The sequence below is a fragment of the Venturia canescens genome, chromosome 7, assembly GCF_019457755.1.
Source record: "Venturia canescens isolate UGA chromosome 7, ASM1945775v1, whole genome shotgun sequence".
In the NCBI taxonomy this organism is placed as follows: domain Eukaryota; kingdom Metazoa; phylum Arthropoda; class Insecta; order Hymenoptera; family Ichneumonidae; genus Venturia; species Venturia canescens.
In genome coordinates, this window is record NC_057427.1 from 6,771,291 (window position 1) to 6,788,346 (window position 17,056).

Genomic DNA, 17,056 nt, shown 5'->3' on the forward strand with positions numbered 1-17,056 from the left:
ATGATCAATCGTCTATCTGACATTTAGTTCATCATTATTTTATTTTCACAAAAAGTAATTTGATCGGATGAACACTTATCGGTTTCGGAAGTCGACTCGGACACGCCCGAGTCGAGAGAAAACTCGAGCAACGTGTCACGAGATCTCACAAGAAAAAGCCTAACAAATCGAAAGCAGCTGACTAAGTTTTTTTCTTTCATCATTCCGGGCTTGCGTCATTCTGGGTCGAACACACGAAAAAGAATAATAGAGAAAAAGAGCCGTCGAATTGAGGCTGAAACTCTCACAATTGATAACAATCGTAGACTGGTAATTAACTACGTTTATTATAGATCATCAGTCAACATAGCATTGAACCCCTTTACAAGATATAGAAGAATTACAAATGAAACTTTAAAATCCAATGAAAAATTTATATATAACGATTATACAAGAGTATCCTGTATTCTGGGGGAGCGATGAAAAATGAATAAGTCAACTATAATTACATGATTTCGCGTACGGCCAGTGAATTACCAAAATTTACAAATACAATGTTTCTGTTTTTTCTTTTCTCTTTTTATACAAATAAATAATGCAATAATCACATTACAAATAAATTCGACGTTTAATCGCTCTCTGCGGGGCAACGACACTTTCATTAAAATGCAATTTGGCATTTGTACTCGCTTTTTCAATTGGAGCAATCGGTACTACATAATCACTTTCGTCTCTTCCCTGTGTTTCTCATGAACTAGACACATCTATAATAACAAATATTTCGTAGTTTTTGTGTAAAATATTTAGAGCCTTCTAACGTAGAAAATCCATCGCAACTTAATCCGCAAATATCACTCTCTTGGATCGTTGAGTATATTTAATTGTAAAAATAGGAGGAAAAAATGACAAAACAAAAAAATTGTTTCATTCAACTTTCAGGGAGTATAATAAGTATTCGCCGTAAATTCCTCGAAAAAAAAACCCAGTCTCTCGGTGAATCTCCGTGATCAATCGGGATATCCTACGCTGTGATGCTTGATGCGAAAGTATAACGTTTCGATTTGATCGAAAAATGTACGAAGTTATTCCATCAGAATTTCAGTCATGAAGTTTTCGGAATTTCACGAAAATTTCATTGTTTTTTTTTTTTTTTTCTTTAGACAAGCGAGAAGTTGTCTCGTAAGATAATGAACAAAGTGACTGAGATTTTTGAAGGATGTTCATCAGTTTCGCGACCTATGGCTTATCGTTCTAACTCCATTAAATGTTCGTATATCGATATCGACCGATAAACCTAAGATTACCTTAAGTGTTGCTAGTTTAAAAATCGTGATATCTCCGTGTTACCTCGGACAAATAGTAGGATTACATATAGATATTTATTTGTATTCGTCAGTGTATTTAACGGTTGTACACGTCGAGGATCAGCAGGAGTACGAATGGTCACATCGCGCGAGTTACTTCATTGATTTTCTCTTATCTTGTGGTTTTTTGTTTGTCGTTGCTTTTTAACCATCGACTGGACTTTGAATTTTCGTATTCTTTGAAAAATACAGCCGAAGCAAGTGCATTCGAGGTGCTCTCGATAAATCATTCACGGAGCTTTCTCCCGGCCCCCCCTAATTCGCTAAGAATTATTCAAGTGGAGAGGAATTACGAATTTCGGTCCAAAAGGCGATTTGTATGTGATACCAACTTCGGAAAATACTTGGTCAGGAAGCGCAAGGTTGCAGAGATAAAGACGACCGTTGTCAGGGCTGTGAGAAAGTGGCAAAGCGCCGAGGAGACTAAATTTACTCGAAATACCAGGTGTTCCAGCCGCTGGCGGCTCGATCGCAAGGACAGGCGCTCGATTGCTGTTGACCCATTTTGCAACTGCAGTAGTTGTCCTAGGTGAATGCTCCTCTGACAGGGCCACGAGTATCAGATCAACAGCTGATGATAATTTGTCTACCTTCGTCTCGACTCTGTTACCGGTCAATTTGTACAATGACAATTCCTGCAGGAGCGAAACATTTTCCGAATTCTCCACATAGACCACCGTCTTTACTCCATGACTCGATAGTTGACGCGCACAATTAACACCTGCCGCACCCGAACGATGAGGCCCGCAAAGCGCCACGACCGTTGGCCACTGGTGCGCATTTTTTGGACTCAATCGGTGCGCTCCACCCAGAAGTTGAAGTATTATTTCCGCTCCCGCTCGACCCAAAAGTTCTACCTGTAAATTCAAACCATTATTCGGAATTTAAATTCCTTATTCTGCAATGCTTTTTTTTCAGAAAGCTAAGAAACACTTGGAACACTCCATGACTCGGTTGGTCGCCATCAAATTTGCAACAGGATTTTCTCATAGTGGCCATTCTACATTGTCAATCATGTTTTGATAAGATTTTTTGATTTTTATGGCAGAAAACAGGAATTAATAAAAAATAATTGGCTTACCCTCCTCTCCCAACTGATTCCTAATCGATCAGCAGCGCCAATCAACTGACGATGTAGGTCGAGCGTTATGCTTGGTATAACTAAACCATCGTCAGTCACATATTCCTGTTCATTAGCACAAGGAACAACTATTTGGCGATAAGCCGTTGGTTCAGATTCTATGATGTTTTCATCATGGCGATATTTGCCTCGGTTGTTCTCTGATTGTCCCACAACATCTTGCTTGAGAGAATTTATTTCTTGCCAAATTGCCTACAAAATTTGAAACGGACAGATGAAAAGTCAGATTTTTTTGAAATTCAATCATTTTCTATTAAAATTAACAAACCTCCTTGTTGAACAATGCTAAGTTGGTCTCGAAATCAAAATCCTGATTGAGCGACTGATCAATAGGTGTTCCAAAAGCCTGTTCATCTCTCTCCTGCCATCGCTGCCTCTGCGAAACTCTTTTTTGATTGGGCTTAACATTGACATCTGTGCCATTTTTGCCATTCGAAGATGGCTCTGTTTTGACCGCCACAGGTTCAACAATCTTTCTAGGATTAATTTGGACCTGACCCGCAACAGTTTGAGGCCCAGGCGGCATAGATTCTGACACCGACCTACCGGCTCTTTTGGCAATGGGACGTTTCACTGATACTTTGCTCCGAGCCTGAGATTCTTTAACTGGTGTAGCAGCCTCTTCCGTCGCAATTATTTGCAAATTCACAATGTCTTTTGCACTGCAAAAGTTAATGTGTGTTTATTTGAATAGCTCAATGTTTATAAATAATTGTACAATTATGTTTCTATATATTTACTTTATAACGACTTGAGGCATCGGATGTGGAACACCATTCCTAAAAGGTTTGGCTAAGGTCATGGTTTGCCGATTAAAATTTAGAATTTGGCCTTGATAAATTCCCATATCATCAACGCATTTAACCGACACCGTGCAACCGACAAATTGTTCCGACATTTCGATAATGCTCCAAAAATTACATATATTTACGAAAATCTGCGTATGAATGAAAACACTGATAAAAACAGTTCTCACTTATCGAGATTACAGATCAATAGAATTGGTTTCGTCTTATTTAATGCGATTTGATATTCGAATATACTTACCGACAAAAAAATCGCCGCAACACTCGTTTCGGTTGTCAATGGATAAAAAAAATATACTTCTCCGACGATAAACCTCCGTCAGTCTCGCCTTGTACCTTGCAAACTCATTTAACCTTTCTTTAACTTACCCACCCTCCAATACCGCAAAATTTTCCTGTTCCAAATAATCTTGTTTTGATTCTATTTTTTTTTGTGCCTTTTTTTAATTCAATATCACCGTATTTTTGTAAATTTTCTCTTCGGCTCCGTACTGATTACAAATCGGAGACGTCGAACATGTAATTTTTTCAAACAGATGCGTGCGCGACGATTGTAATCTCGATGAGAATAAATGATCAAGAACGCCGCAAGAGACACTCACGGCTTTATCGAAAAGCTTGCATTTCACTGGTTACCTCTCTTTTATACCTCCGAGAACTTTGCCAATTGATTTTAAATTGATGTTTTTTTTTCAATTTTGAAGTGATATTATCGAGCAGCGTCTAGTGACCGCGACTGAAATGGAACGCAGCGCTTACTCGGCAATACTCGGACCTCTGTGAACTTGGCCGATTAAGTTTGGATTTCTTTCTACATTTGAACTGAATTCGTCAATCTGTAAATTAATTAATAATAAATTCCAAAATTATATTCATGGTATTCCTCAATTTAATGCGGTAGGGCATGTGCTGACTTTTTTCAATACTTTCGCGCCGAGTAAGTCGGTTCCGCCGGAAATTCTGGGGGGCAGCAAGTCCATAATTTTTTTTTATTGATCGAGCTGAAGGCTGAGTACTGGATCCCAATATTACCTACCGAAAAAACTATGTGGACCACAAAAAGTATTACTACAATCCGTCGCTAGAGGAAAGTGTGTAGTAAATGTGAATTGATACACGCTCGCGAGCTTACCAATCCGCGATCACTGTCCTTATACCACCCGATATTTTTTCACAATTACTATATATATTTCCTTGCGCCAACCTAGCGTTGTTCCAATTTTCATTAATTATTTATTCGGTAATCTCATTTTACAAACTGGTACGTAAAATTGGGTTAGGATTACACGAGACTCTTCTTTGACTCTCGTATTTTTAATGTACTGAAGTACCGCGGAAGAGAGAAAAGCGACGCATTGGCGAATCTCATTGCCTCTTCGTTTTGCCCACGCGGGCTTATTAGAATTTATTCCATCCCTACCCTATCATGGAAAAATAAATGGCGTTGGTAGCCGCACCGAGTTTTCGTTGCTTGCTGTTGCCCATTCACTCGCTACCAATCGTTCGGATTAAGAAAAGGAAAATTTCCGAGTCAGTGCTGGCAACTTTTTTCTATATATTTATTTATATACTTGTTATAATATGTTTGTTTTGTGCGGGCAAGTGAGAGCCAATAAGTGCTAAATCAAAAATCGACGTTTTCCTTTTTTTCTCGAACTTCATTCACTAGTCGTATTCGTATACGATTATTGTCAATTCATGGAAACACTTTTATTGTTTCTTACCATCATTTTAAACGGGATTCATGATAAATATGCTTCGAAATAATAATTTTGTCCATACCCTCTGGAATCATGGGATTGTTCTTGTCCCTGCTTTATCTCAAAACGCTTACAAATTTCGATGTGTTCATTTTCACTCGTTTCCTCGCTCAAGACATTTTTTCCGATGATTATAAAAATAAAACTAGGCTGTATCAGTTTTTGTAAGATTGAACTTTGTTCTTGTAAGCAAAATGATTTTTTTTTATTTTTTGTTCTCTTTTAACAGTTAATTTTTTTCAACAGTGCTACAAGGTCTTATCACCATGACGAACGATCTTGTTAAGGATTCTACTCATTGCTTCATATGCCACATCAGAGTTGGAACATCCTCTCGAAATAGCATCCAAATTTTTGAGAACAGCACTGTTAATTCTTCAGACAAACCTCTGATTCGCATTATTTGCTCAGTTCTCCAAAAAGAAATCACTCCAGAAACTGCCCATTCCGTTTTTCTATGCAAGAAATGCTATAAATTGTTCAACGAGGTAAGATATTTGTTTCGTCGGAATAACTTTTCATCATATCAGAATTATCAGTTCTGTAATAACACACACAAAACCACGAATGTTTGTGGGCCGTTTTAAAATAATTTGAGATATTTGTTTCGTTGGACTCATGTAAAATAGTTAGCAAAAATACCTGTTAGCAAATTTCAGTATTATTCCAAGTAATGTAGAATTTCAATTTTCTAAGCAAAATGCATGTAAAATTGTAAGAAGTCTCGCTAATCATTCAAATTTTGCAGTTTGACGAACTTGAGAGTAGGTTGACGGAGATAAGATCAGAATTGAACGCACATTATGATCAAACCGTGAGAAAAATCATGCCCGAAGCAGTGATCCACGATGAGTACAATGATCACGATTACATAGATCAATCGGACGGTCAAATAGTAGAAACTCTGAATCTAAATTACGATGAAAAAGAGAGTGAAAGTTCGATGCAGATGAAAGATGCGGAAAGTATAGACAACTTAAGTGAGGTAATGATCCTAATATGAATTCTCTCATTTGCATTTAACCCTTCGAGTGCACACTTATTGCGTCATCCATATGCTTATGGGGTCAAAACGATCCAGTGTGCGCTTTAAGGGTTAATTATTTCCCTAAATTAAGACACTGTTTTAAAACTCTAAATTATATGAGAAATTTGATGAACGTATGAAATGATATGACAGCAGTATTTGGTCCACGACATTGACAAAGTACCGATGGAAACAGTCGAATACATAGAGGAAGATGACGAAATAGTTGTGAAGATGGAGACAACGGTGACGACCGCAAACACGAACGAGTTGAAAGATGACAGCGAAAAGGATGAGGAAAATTTGAAAGAACCAGAATCGAACGTAAAAGTAGAGGAATCGGATGAACAAATAGTAATGAGAGACGGTACGGAATACACGTGTCTGTTGTGTTCGAGCGACGAGGAAAAAGTCGTTGGTGATGCAAAAGAGATAGTATTGCACGTTAAAAGCGTTCATGATTCTCGATTGTACATTTGTGACATATGCGGTATGGATTTCAAAAAGAGAAACGAATTATCGCTTCACATGGACGATCATGTGGCAAAGGAAGAAGGTGATTTTCAATGTGAAGTTTGTAACCGGATATTCAGTAATTTACGACTATTTCGTATTCACAAACGCATTCATTATCCACAAGTGAAATCTTGGCCTTGCGAAACTTGTGGTAAAAGATACAGGTAATTGAGATATGATAAGCAGGTTTTTCGATAACCACCAAAATTGTAATTGAATTTCATTTTTAGTCTTCATTTGCATTTTTTCATTTTTCAGTTCAAAAAATCTTTTGGAAGAACACATAAATACTCACACGGGTACGCGACCGTATGTTTGTGAAAATTGCGGCAAAGATTTCGCTTCAAAGTATACCTACAAAGCACACGCGAAAACTCATGAAGTGCGACCTCGACCTTTCCAGTGCAGCCAATGCAGCAAGTCTTTTCTGAGTCAACAAAATCTTAATCAGCACGAAAGGACTCACAATGGCGTTAAAGAATACGTGTGCCATCAGTGTGGTCCGTACTCAAAAAGCATCTCTCTAATATTGAAATAGCCTTACATACGCCGACGTTTCATAATTCGTTTCTGTGAAAATATTGTAGGAAAGGCATTCGGTTCCCACCATAATCTCGAAGTTCATAACATTGTGCACACCGGATACAAACCTTACATATGCAGAATGTGCGGCAAAGCTTTCGCTCGTAAAGCGGAAATAAGAGACCACGAACGTACGCACACTGGGGAAAAGCCTTATCAGTGTGAATTTTGCGGTGCCACATTCAGGTAATTGCTTTGAGCCAGAAGAATGTTAAGTTATGAAATGATATTCAACTTTGATTCGTACACGACAGCCAAAGATCGAATCTTCAGTCTCATAAGCGAGCGACGCACTACAACGATAAGAGATACAAATGCGACGACTGTGGAAAAGGATTCAAGCGACGAAGACTCCTCGATTACCATATAAAAGCTGCGCATACCGGTGAAAGGCCTTACAAGTGTGAAACTTGCACCGCAACTTTCGTTTATCCCGAACATTTCAAGAAACACATGCGAATTCATACCGGTGAAAAACCATATCTATGTGAGGTAAAGAAGCCTGAATGTAGTAAATACTAAAATTTCATGAAGAACGAGGAGAGAAAAGGAGACTTGAATTAACTGAAAAACGTTGCAGGTATGCGGAAAAGCTTTCAACAGCCGGGACAATAGAAACGCTCATCGTTTCATTCACAGTGATAAAAAGCCGTACGAGTGTCTCGTCTGTGGGATGGGTTTCATGAGGAAACCGTTGCTGTACGCTCACATGCAGACGCAGGTGAATATTATTCGTTGACTTTGAAAACAACGATGTTGGCGTATACTTTTCGATTTAACGCAATCGTCATTGCATTTGAAACAATGATCAGGGTCATCTGAACGATACCATTGTCGTGAATCAACCGAGGTTAACAACAGACGACGAAGAAGTGATCAATATTCCTGAAGGTGACGTGGAGTTGCTGATGGAGGGAGCAGAAAACGAACAACTTGAAGAAACTGAATTGTACGTCGCTGATCTCAAAGATCACGTTATTATCGAGCGAAACGCCGATAGCATTTATCAGGAGGAAAATGTATTGAATATTTCAACTGAAGATAATGTGGGACAGGAGGAAACTGATCACGAACGCGTTGAGGACAATGCGGTTGGTATTTTAGTAGTATTTTTTATAAATTTATTCTCTCTCTTCTCTGAGGTAAAATTAATATTTTGTACTTTTTTAGATAACATTCGTCGATACTGGAGCACTAGATTGCAAGTCAGACGAAACCGATCAACAAGTAGAACAAGTGTACGGTTATAACACGAATGAAGACGGTGAGACAATCGTTGTCCCCAGCACCTCCAATTACAAAGAGATCGTTACCGATAAAAATTCCGTCCGTGTTGTACAAATAAGAATACCTCCTGCTGTTAATGGAGAGCCAAGTCGTTGGCTCAGTATCGTTCAAAATACATAATAATCTAACAACTATTTTTCGGAGTACCTGCTCTGATATACGATCAAGTGATCCTTTTATTGCATCTCGGTTATCCCAGCTGAATTCTCTTTCTTTAACGGTGTAATTATAACTCCCATTACAATAAGCCTTGAAGAACTTGTATTGATTCTTAGTTCTTCTTTTATTTCTACATTTTATGGACAGTAGAAAAAAACATGTGAAAATATATTTTCTTTCTGCAGTTACTGTGTTGTCATTTATTTTCCAAAATTAATGTAATTTTTGAATACATTTCCGAATGGGTTGTCCATATAGAATATTCTAGTTTCGTACTGATCTCTGTCTCATCTCTGGCAGTATTCTTGTACCAACGAATTCAGATTTACATTTGTAACCAACAATCATAGGAGCCATATAAAAAACAATTAACATTGCATCGGTAAACGTTTTGTCGACACATGGGTCACCTGGGTCGTTTACATTTAACCATTTTTTTCGCCCTCAAAAAATTCATGCTTCTCTCAGAGACCTTCAACTTGATATTCTAATCATCAAATTTCAGAGGAATACATTTGTTCATAGATTTTTGCATGGCTAAATACATGAAATTAAGTGACTTCGTGTCAAATATCTCCATTTATCTTTTGTCAAGACTATGTAATACATTTTTCGACGGTCAGGTTTTTTTCTTATTCTTGATATCTTTTGTCATAATAACAATCGAAAGAGATTCAAATTTTATTTGAATCCACATAACGGTATTCACTTGGTAATTTAATAATTTATAATGTAAAATGCATTAATAGTTTTAAAACTAAATTTTATTTTATCAATGTCTATGGCCCATGTATGCACAGGGAAAAAAATTGAAATATTTTGCATCAGTCTTTTGTTCGCGTTTTTAGAAGAATTATTGAACTGCTGTTCTAGAAGTATATACTCAACTAATATTCGAAAAATAACAGTAGAGCCTCTTTGTTGTTTCGAAAGATCTCAATCGTTATTTTGTCACAAGTCACAAGAGGAGCTGTTATCAAATCTTCAAGCTTCACCAAGTTTCAGAATCGGAAGGGAGAAAATATGATATGTATAGTCTTGCGACTTGCGACTTGCGACGTCGTTTGACATCAAAGAGGGGTTAGGTTCTCTTGTATAATTATATATAGTGAAATATTATTGCCCAACGACAATGACAAATGGTCGTTAATAACAGATCTCGTTATGATGAAAATGATACTCATTACAGAACTATACTTACGTCGAAACTGAGAGAATACTCTCATATTCAATGTTTTTTAACATGTCTGGCATTTCGTTTCGCTCGTTAGAGTTACATAAGTATTTTTATTTTCGAAAATACACTGGAACAAAAAACGTGATTATCTGAAGAGTCATCATTCAGCTATCGTCTAGAAAACTTGTGGATCTTGATAAAAATTGAAACATTAGTATAAATCAACGATAATTGTGACATTAAAATGGCTACGAGCGTGCAAGTTCGACGAATTTTTATGAGACAAATGTCTTTGAATTCTCCTACACTACCAAAAACTTCTCAACGAGTGAGAATCTTTTGGATACTTTCGTAAGCAATAGAAATATAGAACCAGATATTTTTTAAACTTGAAAATGGTCTTCTTTTCCAATTAGGTACAAGAATTCAGAGACCAGTTAAAAAGGGATTCTCAGCCTGGAATGCTAGTCGATACTTTTGGAAGATTTCATACTTACTTAAGAATATCTGTCACGGAACGATGCAATTTGAGATGTATGTCTTCATTAATATTCAAAAATCATACATACTCCATAGCTGTATGTTCACTCAAGAAGTATTGCAGTACTGCAAATGAAGATAAATTCAGTTTCAAGTTGAGACGGCTGTGAAGGATTGAGAAAATATATTTATTAATAACCAATGAACGACTTAATTTTTCTCTTTATAGGTCTTTACTGTATGCCAGAAGAAGGTGTGAAATTAACGCACAGGGATGGAATTTTGAAGACTGATGAAATCATTCAGATAGCAGATATTTTTGTCAAGAAAGGAGTAAAAAAAATTCGGCTGACTGGTGGCGAGCCTACCGTGAGGAAAGATATTGTGGATATAGTCGGTAAAGTTTGCTTTATTGTTTCTTATTCCTAGGTGAAAAATCATCTACTGTAGAGCTGAATTATTTTTTTTAAGTTTGCCATGAATACCAAATATTTTCAAATGTATTTGGTAACCTGCTGATTATAGGAAAAGAATTTGGGGTCGATCGACATTAAAAAAATGCATCGAAGTAATCACTTCCTCAGATGGTTCCAAATGCTAGAACAAAACCGATTGTTTTCCAGGGAGATTGAGAGAGTTGGATGGTCTAGAACAAATTGGCATCACTACGAATGGACTAACGTTGACCAGACAATTACCAGCTCTTCAAAGAGCAGGTCTCGACGCCCTCAACATTTCTCTGGACTCTTTGCACGAGGAACGTTTTGAGAAATTCACTCGTCGTAAGGGCTGGAAAAGGGTGATTGCTGGAATCGATTTAGCAATTCAATTGGGCTATAATCCTGTCAAAATAAACTGTGTCGTTATGCGAGGGTTCAATGACGACGAGCTCGTTGATTTTGTCAAATTGACCCGCGACAAACCGATCGACGTTAGATTTATTGAATATATGCCATTTTCTGGTAACAAATGGAATGAAACAAAAATGGTTTCTTTTGAAGAAATGAAAATTATCATTAGGCAGGAATTTCCCGACTTTGAAGCTCTCCAAGGCACACCCAACGATACTGCAAAGGTGTGATTATAAAAAAACAACAACAATATTATTGTTTGAAATTTTCCACGGTTTCGTATAATTTTCGAGTTTCTAGTAACAGAACAATTTTTTTTTCTGTGAAATTTATAGCCGTACAGTGTGCCTGGATTCCTGGGACGAGTCGGTTTCATAACGTCGATGAGCCAGCATTTCTGCAATTCCTGCAATCGCTTGAGAATAACGGCCGACGGAAATTTGAAAGTTTGTCTCTTCGAAGGCAAAGGCGAAGTTTCATTGCGGGATGCTCTACGAAATGGTGCATCAACCGATGCACTGGAAGAAATGATTGGTCGTGCAGTTCAACGCAAGAAAAAACAACACGCTGGTAACTAAGATTGAGAGAAACCAGAATTTTTATTGCAAGACAAAGGGTTTTAGGCTGGAGTGTAATTTTAAAAAAATCGATGTGGCGATAACGTTAACGCAATAATATGTTTCAGGCATGTTCAATCTTAGCGAGATGGAAAATAGGCCGATGATATTGATCGGTGGTTGATCGACGATCGTTCGCGTATCGCGTAGAGTAATTCTTCGATTTCCCTGGACAAAATTAGACGAGATAACGTTATCGCTTTGTTGAAGGTTTCTCTCGAAGTTTCGACTCAGTTTGACAAACCTTGTTCTGCGATTGGAAAAGAATTATTTTTTATCTCTACAGGTAACTACGTGAAATATTTGTCCGACGATTTGAAACTTCCAAAAAAAGTAGGACAAATTTGGGAAAATACCGAAGGATTGTTCGTTGCATCAGCGAGCGTATTTCGAGCGTTGTCGAGTAACAAAATGTTGAGACAATTCAGCTCGTCTACGTTATCGCATGTTGATGACAGTGGTAAGGCCAGGATGGTCAATGTGGGTGAAAAAAATGTAACATCCCGTGTCGCCAAAGCACGTGGATTTGTCTCCGTAGGACCTGAAGTGAGTCGTCTCGTTGCTGAGAACAATATGAAAAAAGGTGATGTTCTGGTCGTTGCTCAACTCGCTGGGATACTGGCAGCCAAAAAAACAGCTGATTTGATACCTCTTTGTCACACTTTAGCGTTGACCTACGTTAATGTTACGGTTAAACTTAACCCTGACCTTGATAGGATCGAAATCCAATCGGAAGTCCGGTGTAGCGGTAAAACTGGGGTTGAAATGGAAGCCTTGACGGCTGTTAGTGTTTCTGCACTCACAGTTTATGACATGTGCAAGGCTGCCGCTTCTCCCTCCATTTTACAAATTAGTGCAATAGAATTAATTTCAAAAACCGGTGGAAAAAGCGGTGATTACTTTAAAGATGAAACAAAGGTTTAACGCAGTTTTTACTTTGCAGTGCAAAGATAAAAATGGATAATTTTCTCACTCTGCATAATATTAACGTAACATTCCATTTCTTTATGTAAATATTCATTAGACATACGAAGAATATTTTCGAAACTTTCTTTTAATGTCGCATTCTTCCACAATACGCTGACATATTTACAAAATGTTATATTTTTCTACGATATTTACAGGGATATATTGTTGTTATTTCTGGTGATTATAAAAATGGGTAAAAAAACAGCATTGCTTTCAAATTCAATCGTCGAAAGTGTCATTCTCCCTCTCTCTCATAAATAAAGATCATGTTAATTTTCGTTTCGACGGTTCTTCGTGAACGCGAACTTGAAGGGACGAGCGTGGGCCGCATTTCCATATGTTACCATCCTTGTCAAGAATACTAGCGTTTGCGGTGACCTGAAATTGTCCTCCTTGGCTCGCGGTGACGTTGCAGGAACTTGAACCGGTTGGACAACTACCCAGGGAGAGTAGAAATTCGCAGGCGAAAAAGTCACGATGAGGAGTGACCGTTTGTTGGAGATCGTTGAGATCCGAGGTATGAGAGTTGCTCTGTAAAAACATCCGTAATTTTACATGAATAATTTCACTGCTATCACGTTTAAAAGTTGACTCTCCTCTCAACGTTGGAAGAAAAATTTGATCTATCACGTGAAGTATCTGATGACACTACGGATAACCCATAACTGTACTCCTTGGAGCAAAAAAAATGTTTGAAATTTTGCACGTAATTCCATAAGATTGTGCCAATTGAGTGCTTGAAATTGAGAAAAACAATTCTGTGATAAAACGCTTCAGCGATTACCAACCCAACGGTAGAAAATGAAAAAACTAATGACCTTATGATCGTTGTTGATTTTGGCGGGTGGAGTGGTGGTGATTGAAATACAAACAGCGTCGACCGAACGGAAAAGAGAGCCACGTTTCCCGTGTCTCAGAACCCCTTCGATTTTAAGCGCCAGCTGAGAGCCTTGCGGAACACACACGGGTTCACCGAATACCCTGGGTTGAGGCGAGACCGAGAGTTTCACAGAGGTCGATTGTAAAGCTTGGAAGAAATAACGTGGCAGCGGAAGACGAACCTTGCCACCAGCCAAAAGCATTACTTGCGAGATAAGGCATTCGACTCTGGCATGGCTGATGGATTCATCCTCTTCCTTGACTTGCCAGGGTGGCGCGAGTCTGCGGACTTCGGTAAGATACCGAGCCATTTGGCGGATTTCAACAGTCTCGCCGAAATTAAATTCCGTTTCATCGGGTTGATAAACGGGACCGGCAGCGAACCCACCGCAAACGCGATCGACGCTATTGGCCATCAGACGACAGAGTTCTTGTAAAACTCTAATATTGTTGAGGGAGCCTGGATCGGCGTCGAACGCGGATTGATACAATTTTTGATAGTTGTCAGCGCAGGTGCGCAAGTCTTGAGATGATTTTCGGAGTTGGTAAGTTACGCGACCATAACGTTGGAAATCGTCCTTGGTTGAGAGAACGATCGAGTGGGCGATGGCAGGTGGTGGTGAAGTACAGAGGGACCTGCAAGAGTGTAAAAGTTGTCCAAGAGCTTGAAGGAATTCACAGCGGAGCTTTGCGTACTCGCTGGCGAACTGTAAACTGCGCAAAGGTGTACTTGCGGCTTTAAATGAAGCGCAAGCGCTTGCATAACGCGATATCGCACCGTTGAGGGTATCGAGAATCGCAGCTTTTTGCTCAGCTCGCGTTTCACCCGCGCCGTCGCCATAACTCTCGGCGCTAGTCATTAGTTCCAATCCTGAGAGCCAAAAGTGCAATTGTTCTGAAGCTACCGCTTCTTTCAGTTTCTTGAATAGCCTCGTTGCAATATCGTGGTGACCATAACGAGCTGCGCTTCGCGCTATACGATATTTCGACCATCCGTCAACGCTGTGAATAACTCGTCGTATTGCCTCAAGGCATTCGCTATTCCACTCGTAACCACCAGCTACCATTTGAAAGAGTAAAGTGCATAACATCACTTTCGTGTGCACGTGGCCTGTTTGCTGCATTTTCTCGAGTATGTCCGGCAACAACGGCAGCAAAACATTGTCACCGAGATTCCCAATAGCTCCGAGGGCTTCGCACAACAAAACCGTTTGTTTCTCGCTCAGTCCATTCTCCGTACTCGTATTCATCAATGTTGAACCTATCGCGTCAACAAATATCGAACAGTGGCTGGGCTGTGCCTGACAAAGCTTTACCGTTGACTGCAGGCACACTTTCAATTGATATACATGCTCGTCCGCGAGCGACAGCAAAACCGTCAATGATTCGAGGGACGAAATTACATCTTGGATCCCGTACACTGGCAAACCTTCTTCGTAACTGTATTGATAAAGTAGAGAAATATAACGTTAATCGCCTACCAAATTTTTCCAACGATATCCATTGAAAAAAAAATTTCTAACCAATAACACGCAATTCTTGACAAAATGGTAACTGCTTTCACTGCCACGAACGGATCCGGTGAATAACAAGCGTTAACACAAAGCAAAAGCAGTGGACTGCCTTCTTCCATATTTGCATCACAAGTGACGGCGCTCCTGCTCAATACCTGCGAGCCACAAAAAATGTTATTGTATTGGACACAATAATAATTATTATTATAAATATCACCATTATTTTGACCAATATCAATAGTGGTCATTTTTATTTTCTGTTTTACCTCAATAACATCAAGTGTTCGTATGAGGAGATCAGTATTTCCAGCACCATCTTGGAGCAAAGTATTTGTACTGTCGATCAAATTAGTGAGAGCACCCTGAGGCCATAGATGGACACCGCTCCTCGCCAAACGATGAAGCAATTGGAGAGCGTGTCGTTTGACTGAGAGGCGAGGATCGTCGTGTAAATAACGCAATAGTAAAGTCACTTGGCTCGGTACATCAACGAGAGTGGCTGATGCTAAAGTTGTGAGAGCACTCAAAGTCACTCTAACGAATTCAACAGCGGGATAACTTCCCAAGAGTTCCATACAAAGTTCGTTGACCATGGAAGCAGTGGATGTGTCATGATGCATGTATTGCAGAATTGGTATTAACTGGAGCTTCATTGAAGCTGGAGTCGCTTGACCTCTTATCATATCTGATATTTTGCTGCACATTGATACCGCAAAAAGCTTTGATTGAGCAGCAAACATTCGTGCGGCATAAATTGCAGCTTCAACTTCCACAGAGTCATGAGAATCCAAAGATTTTCTGATACTGTGGTGAACCTGTTGCCTCTCTGGGATTATCCCAGCCGCGCTTCCGAGTGTCCTCAAAGTTAAGGCTCTTGCAACCGGATCATTGGAATGAATGACGCTGTATATACGTCTCACAAACTCATCTACATTCAATATCTTGTCCAAATGCTTCTCACTTTGCTGACATACCCTTAACACCCATACTCTCAAGAAATTACTCCCCAAACGAAAGACATCGGCGAGCTTTAGTAGTGCTGAATTTATGAGTATCGGAAATGGATATTTTTCAAAAAGTCGTGGAAAGCGAACTATGGCTTCACATCTTTCTCCTGTGTTTTTTGAACGCAATCCTGTTTGCAACAAAAAAAATTGTGATTATAAAACTGATTCCCTAATGTGATTGTTACTCATATTTTAGTTCTACTATGGTTCATGTTCACCATTGGAAGATACATTTTTTAGAAGTAGTCCTGGTATTTATTGGAAAATCCATATCTGATTAAGTATTTACGTTTATGATAATAATGAGAAAAAGATATAAATGGATTATTTTAGAAACCAAGATTTGTCATATCAAACAGCGAAGAGTACTAGCGAGAAATTTTTGAGACTAAACACTGTGTTTTTAGAAGCAAAATTAATGTTACCTTTGTCGAGCTCGATCAAGGCAGAATTAGCATCCTGCTCTGGTTCACCCGGACCAGTTTCGTTAAATGAATTCATTTTTTATTGTCACTGTTATATGTAACTCCGATACCAATAATTACACTTTATTTTATGAAGCCGGGTTATTCAATCGAGCGTGAAGTTTTACAAGTGTAGACTACTGTAGTCACGAAAATTGCTTTACTGCTATTGCTAAATACATAGCTATGAATACAATAAAATTCTTTGAAATTAAAGCCTAATGTTCCGTTAAAATAATATCATACGACCAAGTTTGTGACAGGTATCCATTTTAGTAAATCTCCGTAATGAAATGACCGAAAATATTATCGGAATCGGAAACCGCAACAATTCTAGCAGCAGAGAACTCTATCGGGCACATCTGTATCGGACCAATCACAACTGGGTAAATGAGTAAACCTCGACCAACTATATATTATAACATTTTTCTTTACGGATCGGAGCAAAATCTCCATACCGACGGACAGTAAAAACAG

The 17,056-nt window shown here is 38.7% G+C and overlaps 4 protein-coding genes across 10 annotated transcripts; 2 read left to right on the top strand and 2 right to left on the bottom strand.

Moving 5' to 3' along the window:
- Positions 1–304: 304 nt before the first annotated feature.
- Positions 305–4,000, bottom strand: Edc3 (Enhancer of mRNA-decapping protein 3). The gene is made up of 5 exons (XM_043422998.1): positions 3,532–4,000; positions 3,225–3,421; positions 2,753–3,146; positions 2,425–2,676; positions 305–2,200 (listed from the first exon to the last, which is right to left on the bottom strand). Exons 2-5 carry the CDS (start codon positions 3,380–3,382, stop codon positions 1,607–1,609), a joined length of 1,398 nt encoding a protein of 465 aa, XP_043278933.1. The 5' UTR covers positions 3,383–3,421; positions 3,532–4,000; the 3' UTR covers positions 305–1,606.
- A 410-nt stretch (positions 4,001–4,410) lies between these two features.
- LOC122412960 (zinc finger protein 436-like) lies at positions 4,411–8,805 on the top strand. Of its 4 annotated transcripts, none has more exons than XM_043422984.1 (10): positions 4,411–4,551; positions 5,297–5,538; positions 5,799–6,035; positions 6,231–6,757; positions 6,852–7,093; positions 7,181–7,361; positions 7,430–7,667; positions 7,756–7,896; positions 7,988–8,266; positions 8,346–8,805. In XM_043422984.1, exons 2-10 carry the CDS (start codon positions 5,317–5,319, stop codon positions 8,580–8,582), a joined length of 2,304 nt encoding a protein of 767 aa, XP_043278919.1. In that variant the 5' UTR covers positions 4,411–4,551; positions 5,297–5,316; the 3' UTR covers positions 8,583–8,805. The 4 variants fall into 4 exon arrangements, with proteins under 4 accessions (XP_043278919.1, XP_043278918.1, XP_043278916.1 ...); XM_043422983.1 differs by lacking the exon at positions 4,411–4,551 and adding an exon at positions 4,664–4,820; XM_043422981.1 differs by lacking the exon at positions 4,411–4,551 and adding an exon at positions 4,872–5,214.
- Positions 8,806–9,479: 674 nt separating this feature from the next.
- Positions 9,480–12,919, top strand: Mocs1 (Molybdenum cofactor synthesis 1). Of its 4 annotated transcripts, XR_006261466.1 has the most exons (7): positions 9,721–10,126; positions 10,215–10,332; positions 10,508–10,675; positions 10,902–11,353; positions 11,465–11,699; positions 11,815–11,956; positions 12,033–12,168. XR_006261466.1 is itself a non-coding variant. In XM_043422989.1 (6 exons), the coding sequence occupies exons 2-6, from the start codon at positions 10,260–10,262 to the stop codon at positions 12,668–12,670; spliced, it is 1,566 nt and encodes a 521-aa protein (XP_043278924.1). In that variant the 5' UTR covers positions 9,480–9,701; positions 10,215–10,259; the 3' UTR covers positions 12,671–12,919. The 4 variants fall into 4 exon arrangements, 3 of the variants coding, with proteins under 3 accessions (XP_043278924.1, XP_043278925.1, XP_043278923.1); XM_043422989.1 differs by lacking the exons at positions 9,721–10,126; positions 11,815–11,956 and adding an exon at positions 9,480–9,701 and having other exon boundaries at positions 12,033–12,919; XM_043422990.1 differs by having other exon boundaries at positions 11,815–12,034.
- On the bottom strand, positions 12,783–16,967 carry INTS7 (Integrator complex subunit 7). Its single transcript, XM_043422973.1, has 5 exons — positions 16,541–16,967; positions 15,375–16,243; positions 15,118–15,263; positions 13,534–15,034; positions 12,783–13,246 (listed from the first exon to the last, which is right to left on the bottom strand). The coding sequence occupies exons 1-5, from the start codon at positions 16,614–16,616 to the stop codon at positions 12,980–12,982; spliced, it is 2,859 nt and encodes a 952-aa protein (XP_043278908.1). The 5' UTR covers positions 16,617–16,967; the 3' UTR covers positions 12,783–12,979.
- Between the last annotated feature and the right edge of the window lie 89 nt (positions 16,968–17,056).